This window comes from Dendrobium catenatum, unplaced genomic scaffold (genome assembly GCF_001605985.2).
Source record: "Dendrobium catenatum unplaced genomic scaffold, ASM160598v2 fragScaff_scaffold_1608, whole genome shotgun sequence".
In the NCBI taxonomy this organism is placed as follows: Eukaryota; Viridiplantae; Streptophyta; class Magnoliopsida; order Asparagales; family Orchidaceae; genus Dendrobium; species Dendrobium catenatum.
Genome location: NW_021320070.1, coordinates 4,414,445 through 4,421,524, shown reverse-complemented (window position 1 = coordinate 4,421,524; position 7,080 = coordinate 4,414,445). Strand labels below are relative to the sequence as shown.

General features: G+C 33.2%; 1 protein-coding gene across 1 annotated transcript; it reads left to right on the top strand.

Moving 5' to 3' along the window:
* Positions 1–3,247: 3,247 nt before the first annotated feature.
* LOC110105546 (glutelin type-A 1) lies at positions 3,248–6,758 on the top strand. The gene is made up of 3 exons (XM_020835101.2): positions 3,248–3,676; positions 4,392–5,115; positions 6,472–6,758. Exons 1-3 carry the CDS (start codon positions 3,481–3,483, stop codon positions 6,623–6,625), a joined length of 1,074 nt encoding a protein of 357 aa, XP_020690760.1. The 5' UTR covers positions 3,248–3,480; the 3' UTR covers positions 6,626–6,758.
* The last annotated feature ends 322 nt before the right edge of the window (positions 6,759–7,080 follow it).

The following is a 7,080-nucleotide window of genomic DNA, read 5'->3' as shown; positions in this document are numbered from 1 at the left end:
TTGTTATTAAACTTCAAATGTTCGCTTGTGAACACGAGACTTTTGTAATCATTAGAACGGGAATTAAACAATTGCTTTTGATTGTGTAATCAATGTACAATTATATAGTGCATTATTGTGACTTGTTTTTTTTTCCATTTTTTTTTAATTTTTTTATGTAAAAAAATTTATTCTATTATAATTTTTATTTATACGTGTTGAATTTTTATACAAAATTAAAAGTATTAAATACTCTATCGCTATGAATTTTGATGGCCCGTAATAATTATGATATAATGTGCGGATTATAAGATAAAATTTCTAAAATAAAAGAACAATGCAAAAAACTAATTAAAACATTTATAATTTGTTCCATGATAGAACATTCTAGTTGAAACTAGCAAGAAGGGAAGGTTGCAAAAGAAGGGTAAAGTGGGAGTAAAAACTTTCTCTCTTCATAAGGTTTTCTTATAAACTTTTTTTCAACTCAAAATTCACACAATAAAATACAATATAGTATAAAAACTGCAAAGCAAAGCTATAGAAAAAATCTTCTAAAGATTTTGGTGGTGACTAAAGCTATCTCCAATTATGATAAAATTTATAAAGTTTTGATATAAATTGATTGCAAATGATAAAATACAAATAGAGTAAAAGACTGCAATACTGAGAGAGAATAGTTACTTGAAACTTGTAATCAAGGCATTGAAAGAATGCACATTTGTTACTTTTCTTCTTGAAAAGGAGAGGATCTTGTCATCCAAAATAAATTATATTTTATATGTAAAAATATGAGTGGAATGATTAATAAATAATTTTGTTGGAAAATTTAGACCAGTTAAGACAAATTCATATATATATCACATACATAAACTTTGAATTCAAAAATTTTTGGTTGTTAATCAAAGCTCTCAACTAATAGATCAAGGTGAGCTGCGTGAGTGATTAATATATAATAGAAGAATGAATAGAGTTTATTAGTATTTGATGAGTAATTAATTCAATTGCAATCAATTTCCACCATAAAAGTTATGTCGATATCCATTAAGGATTACTGTGGAGCTATAAAAATTTTTGCGGAGATATATACATTTTAACGGCGAGTTGCAAAATTGATGTATATACTAAAAGTTTCATTTACTAAGTAGGGTTGGTTCATGCAGCGCATCTTCATTTGGTAGCTGAGAGCTTTGATTACCAACTTAGAGATCTTGGGTTCGAATTTTACGTATGTGATGTGTGTGTTAGTTTACCTTAATTCGCTTAAATCTCCAAAAAAAAATTTAGGGTGGGTGCCACTTCCTTTGAGATGATCTATGAATAATAACGGGGGCTTATAAATTGCCAAAGAAGAACTAGTTTAGCAATTAAAGCACTATTTATTTAGTATAATTAAAAATAATTTTGTTATATTTTAAGTATCATTGGTGAAGAATTTTTAGAATAAATTCTAATTTAATCTTACAGTGAAATGCCTAAACACATGTAGGTTGTTTTTTAGACTATTTATTTAAATTTCTTAAAATGTATTAATTCATCATTTATAGTTCATTTAAAAGTTGCAAAAGCTCTAAAAAGCAAGTAGATTATCTCATAATCTCCATAATTTAGCTAATATTTTTAAATTGTATAATAATTAATAAATCATTACAAAACTCCAAATAAAAATTTATTATCATCGGATCACTAATAAATCATATGTCTTCATAGGTAAAACAAATTAAATGTCTTGATAATAAATTTATTAAAATATAATGAATTTGAAATTTTGAAGCACTATTATCCTATTAATTAATTGCAAAATGAAACTGCTCCCATCCCATTTAATAAATTCATTTTGAATGATATATTTCATTTCATCACGTTTTTTTTTTAATCATTTTATTTTTACTATATTTATTTTAATTATTTAAAATAAATAAAAAAAATGAAATTGTCTATATCACAAAAAGTTTCAACTATCAAAATAATTAAATAGAATATAAGTACCCTATAAATATATGTATGCCATCATTATTATGCCCTCTATTGCTTTTCTTACTTTTTTAAGTAAACCCAAATAATTCTAGTTTGATTTAGGTTTCATTTGGGATAATTTTTTTTATTATTTTGTTTTTTATATTACAATCATAATTTTTTTGTTACTTTCAAAAATATATATATACTAAGAAGCTGCTTTATACAAAAATTTAAAAAAAAATTTAATTTCTCTAAAACAGCTTTACAAAATATTAAGATAATCATCCCAAATGAAGCCTTAAATTAAGGCTTTATTTGGAATAATTTTCTTATTTCTTTGCTTTTTAAACTACAATAATAATTTTTATTTGGTAATTACTTTTTTTATATTGAAATAAAAATTATACTAGAAAGTTGCTTCCTATAATAGTTTTCTAAAAATTTATTTTCTTTACAATTTTTTAATGAAAATATTCATTTTTATGAGTCGGTTCATATTCTAAATATCAGAGTTTTTCAAATCTTTAATGGAGAACCCTAAATTATTCTTCATTGCTTTATATTTCCTAAGTGAAGGATTATTTATCACAAGAAAAAATAAATAAATAATAAATTAAATATAAGAGTTTTAGAAGTTCCCATGTTCACTTGGAACACATGTAAACATATACTAATTTATTAAGAATTTAAAATATCTAGTTTAATCCATTTGTAGTCCAGAGGCTAATTAGAATGCATTACGTCACCAATTTACTATATATCGGATGACGTATTGCGTCCTGATTAGCCTCCGAATGATCCGGTGACCGCACCTAATAATTTCTCCATGATTGAATTCCATCTTTGCAGACAAGCGTCAAGCTCAACCTTGCAACTCCAACCTCCAACTTTCGTGACTCGACCACTAACTATTATCAGTCCTTGCAATTATGATCCTCCAAGCTCCGCCAACCTCAATTATTACAAAATATAACCCTCGTGCAAATAAATGACAATCGCATGTAGTCTTCTAGAACTCTGAAATCGCACTCGCCAACAACAGCCATCCACTGACAATCACATAGCCCTACCACCATCGTATAGCCCTTAACTTGCGATCGACCGACACCTCAATCTCAACGAACAACCTTGTATTGAATTTCATCAAAAAAAGATTTATTTTATTATATTTAATCAAATCTCAACACTAAATTAAAAAGATAAAATTTTATTTTACCCTTTTTTTGGTCATTCGAATATATCGAACCAAACCGCCCCTTAATACAATCCATTGACAGACACCGAACCATTCGCATGAAGAACCGGAAAGGTCGCTCCTTTCGCACCTGTAGAATTCCGCTTACCTTCTTCTTAAAGAACAAAAACTCTCTATTTTAAAGCTACAGTTTCCTACTTTTTAGGCTAGCCAAATCCGTATGGTTCTCTCCTTATCCGCCCGCTATAAATTACGAGCCTTTCCTCCATTAATTTATCGGTCATCTCTTCTCTTTTCTCTCCCTCGATCACCGCCTGTTTTCTGCGTTTCTTCCTCTCGTAGCAGCAATGGAGCTCGATTTGTCCCCAAAGAATCCTAGGACAGCCTACAGCGGAGATGGAGGCTCGTATTTGTCTTGGTCTCCTGATGATCTCCCAATGCTTCGCGCCGGCAACATCGGCGCCGCCAAGCTTGAGCTAGCCGAGCGTGGTCTCGCTCTGCCTGCTTATTCCGATTCCGCCAAGGTTGCTTATGTTCTCCAAGGTAAGATCTGAACCAGCTTCAGTGATGATGATTGGGTAATTTTAATGTTTGAAGGAGTAAAGCTCTGTTATTGATGAAAGAGCGGTTTTTTTGTAATCTTAATTCAGTTTTGGTTTGCTCCGCCGTATGCTTCAGGGTTTTGAAATTGAATGAATTGGTTTGTTCGGATTTAGGGATTTTGGATCAAAAGATTTTAAGTTTTGGGGGTGGTCTTTGATTTCAGGTTTAGCTTCTTGATTTGATTAAATGTCTGGTTTAAGCAGTAATAAAGATTTCTTTTTTTTTTTAGTAATGGAGAATTTGAGACTGTTCTTTAAGTTTGCCAGTTTCGTTTCAAGGAAGAGGGGTTTTTTTTTTTTTTTTTTTCTGTTCAAGGAAAAGGGTTTTTTTTTTTTTTTTTGGTTTCTGTTTGTATCACTGCAAACAAAACCTTCAAGTGTTTGGAATTGATCAATTTACTTTATCCAGAGGTGCGATTTTCTATTATCGTAGTTTTCACATTTGAGGAAGCTCTTTGATTCAGCTTTAATCATTCAAGAAGAACTGAAGAAGATTAGTATTAATGAAAATTGATTTCTGGGAAATTTGATAAAACTCCAGATCAGTTTTTACACCAAAAAATTATAGATTGTCTACTACTGTTTATGTTTTACAACTCGAACAAATTTATGAATTGAGAAATTAAAACTCTTCTGATTCTGCTCTTCATCCAAAGGGAGCGGCACTTGTGGAATTGCTCTTCCTGAAACGCCAAAGGAGAAGGTACTTCCCATCAAAGAGGGTGACGCTATTGCTCTCCCCTTCGGCGTGGTGACATGGTGGTTTAACCCTAGCTCCACCCAACTCATCATACTCTTCCTCGGCGACACCTCTAAGGGCCACCTCGCCGGCGAATTCACAAACTTCCAAATCACAGGTGCCCAAGGCATTTTCACCGGCTTCTCCACCGAGTTCGTCGTCCGTGCATGGGGCCTCTCCACTGATGATGCTGAGAAGCTCGTTAGTAGCCAGAAGGGTTCTATCATCGTCAAAATCTCTGACAACCAGTCCATTCCTCAGCCCTCCGAGTCCGACCGCAAGGGGCTGGTTCTCAACTGCCTTGAGGCTCCCCTTGATGTCGACATTAAGGGCGGCGGTTGTGTCGTCGTTCTGAACACCCAGAACCTCCCCCTAGTCGGCGAGGTTGGTCTCGGCGCCGATCTTGTGAGGATCTACGGCCACTCCATGTGCTCTCCGGGATTCTCATGTGACTCTGCATATCAAGTCACCTATGTGGTTAGGGGCAGCGGTCGTGCGGAGGTTGTCGGCATTGATGGCAAGCGTGTGCTGGAGACCCGCGTTGAAGCTGGCTACCTCTTCATCGTGCCCAGGTTCTTCGTTGTGTCGAAGATTGCCGATGCCGAAGGCATGGAGTGGTTCTCCATCATCAGCACACCCAAGTGAGTAGCAATTCAAATTTGTTGTTTTCATATTTGTCAACAGGTTGATCAACATTAGCTAAAACTTCACTTGTTTAAATGGGGAGGAGCATAATGCTAAACTCAAAGCAGTTCATCTGAACATGGGGACAACGTCCGGAGGTAAATCAGAGCATGTCAGATCATTGTTTTGTTGTGTACCGGTAGCGGTGTTGTATACAGAATGACGTGACATGCTCTAATTTGCCTCCGAACAGACCGGTGACTTCATAGAATAATTTCTCCCCTTCAACTGTCAATCTGTTGAATTGAGTTCATCATGTTGATAGGACTCCACTGAAGATCTTAAAATGCATGTAAAGTAAGCTGTCATGCTCATATTATGAGCATGAAAATGACTTGCCATGGATTTTGATTTCTCTCTCTATTATAGAGAAAATTATTCTGTGTGAAGATTGGACGTAAAATAATATTCGAAGATCAACCAAAATGTGCCACATCAGCAGTACCGAGCCGCGGTACCGAGCACATGATGATGTGGCGCATTCTGATTGATCTTGACCAGCGTTCAACATAGAATAATCTCTATAATTTAAAATAGAGAGCGATGCTTATTACACTCACATTTGCTCACATCTAAAACAGCATTGATCCCACCGTGAATTGGATGTGCTGTGAATGCTAAATGGGTTTGAAAAGCATATTTGAGGCTTAGGCTTCATTTGGGACGGTTTTCTTACTGTTTCTTGAAGCAACTTTTTAGTACAAAAAGTTTTAGTTTAAAAAAATTTTGGACTAAAAAAATGTTTTAGAAAATAGTAAAAAAGATGTCCCAAATGAAGTTTTAGGATTCATTTTAGATAGCTATAATTTTTTATGAATGTAGTTGTATAATTGTTGTATACAAAGCTATTTCTTTAGAGTTGTTGTGGAAAGCAACTTACTAACACAAAAATTTATTAAAAGTAATATAAATTATGATTGTGATATGAAAAACAAAACATTAATACAATTGTCCCAAAAGAAGTCTTAGAAATTTAGAATTTGTTTGGTGTTCTTTTGGAGTTTTGTTTTCCAAACAATTATCATATTTTTGTTTATTGCCACTTCATAAAAAATTTTAAGTTGAGAAATACTTTTTTTAATATTAAATTTATTAGTGAGTAATAGTAAGAAAGTTGCTGTCTAATTTTTTTTTTTTTAAAAATCATTTGCAATAAGTTTTAAAAAAAAAAGACTTTTCCACAATAATTCTATACTCACAATAAGTTTTCTAATTTTCTAAGTTCAAATATGGTCATGTTTGAGCATCCCTTTCGTTTGTGTTTTGTTTTCCAAATTGTTACTGACCATTTCAAGATTCTGATGGAAATGCAGCCCAATCTTCACCCACTTGGCTGGAAGGACCTCAGTTTGGAAGGCCATATCGCCGGAGGTGCTTCAGGCTTCATTCAACACCTCGCCGGAAATGGAGCAGCTCTTCAGGTCTAAGAGGAGCTCTGAGGAGATCTTCTTCGCTCCTCCCAACTAAAAAAAAAAAAGAAAGATATGCCTATGAGCTTATATGCCGCACCTTTTACTGGTTTTTCCTTCCTGCAAGTAATGAACTGGTTATTTGTTCTGTTATTCCACTAGTTCACCCCTTCTGGTGGACTGTAACTTAATGACTATTGTGTTTTTATTTCATATTATTCATGAATATTTCTGCTTTTGCTGCAGCAGTTGAGAGAGCTGATTAGTCTCATACAAAAAATAATTACTTTGTGATTTTTTTTTTTTTTTTTTTGCGTGGGGGTGAGGGGGATTTAGGCTTGATTTGGAACGATTTTCTTGCTGAATTTTAAAGTAGTTTTTTAATATAAATTTTTTAATTTTATATTAAAAATTTGCTTTACAAAATAATAAGAAAGCCGTACCAAACAAAGCCTTAGACTTTGTTTGAGACAATTTTCTTATTGCTTCTTAAAGCGGCTTTCTAGTATAATA

Coding starts and splice junctions, on each gene's coding strand:
- LOC110105546 (XM_020835101.2), top strand. CDS start 3,481: ATGGAGCTCGATTTGTCCCCAAAGAATCCTAGGACAGCCTACAGCGGA. Junction 3,677..4,391: donor GGTTGCTTATGTTCTCCAAG/GTAAGATCTGAA, acceptor CTTCATCCAAAG/GGAGCGGCACTTGTGGAATT. Junction 5,116..6,471: donor TCCATCATCAGCACACCCAA/GTGAGTAGCAAT, acceptor ATGGAAATGCAG/CCCAATCTTCACCCACTTGG.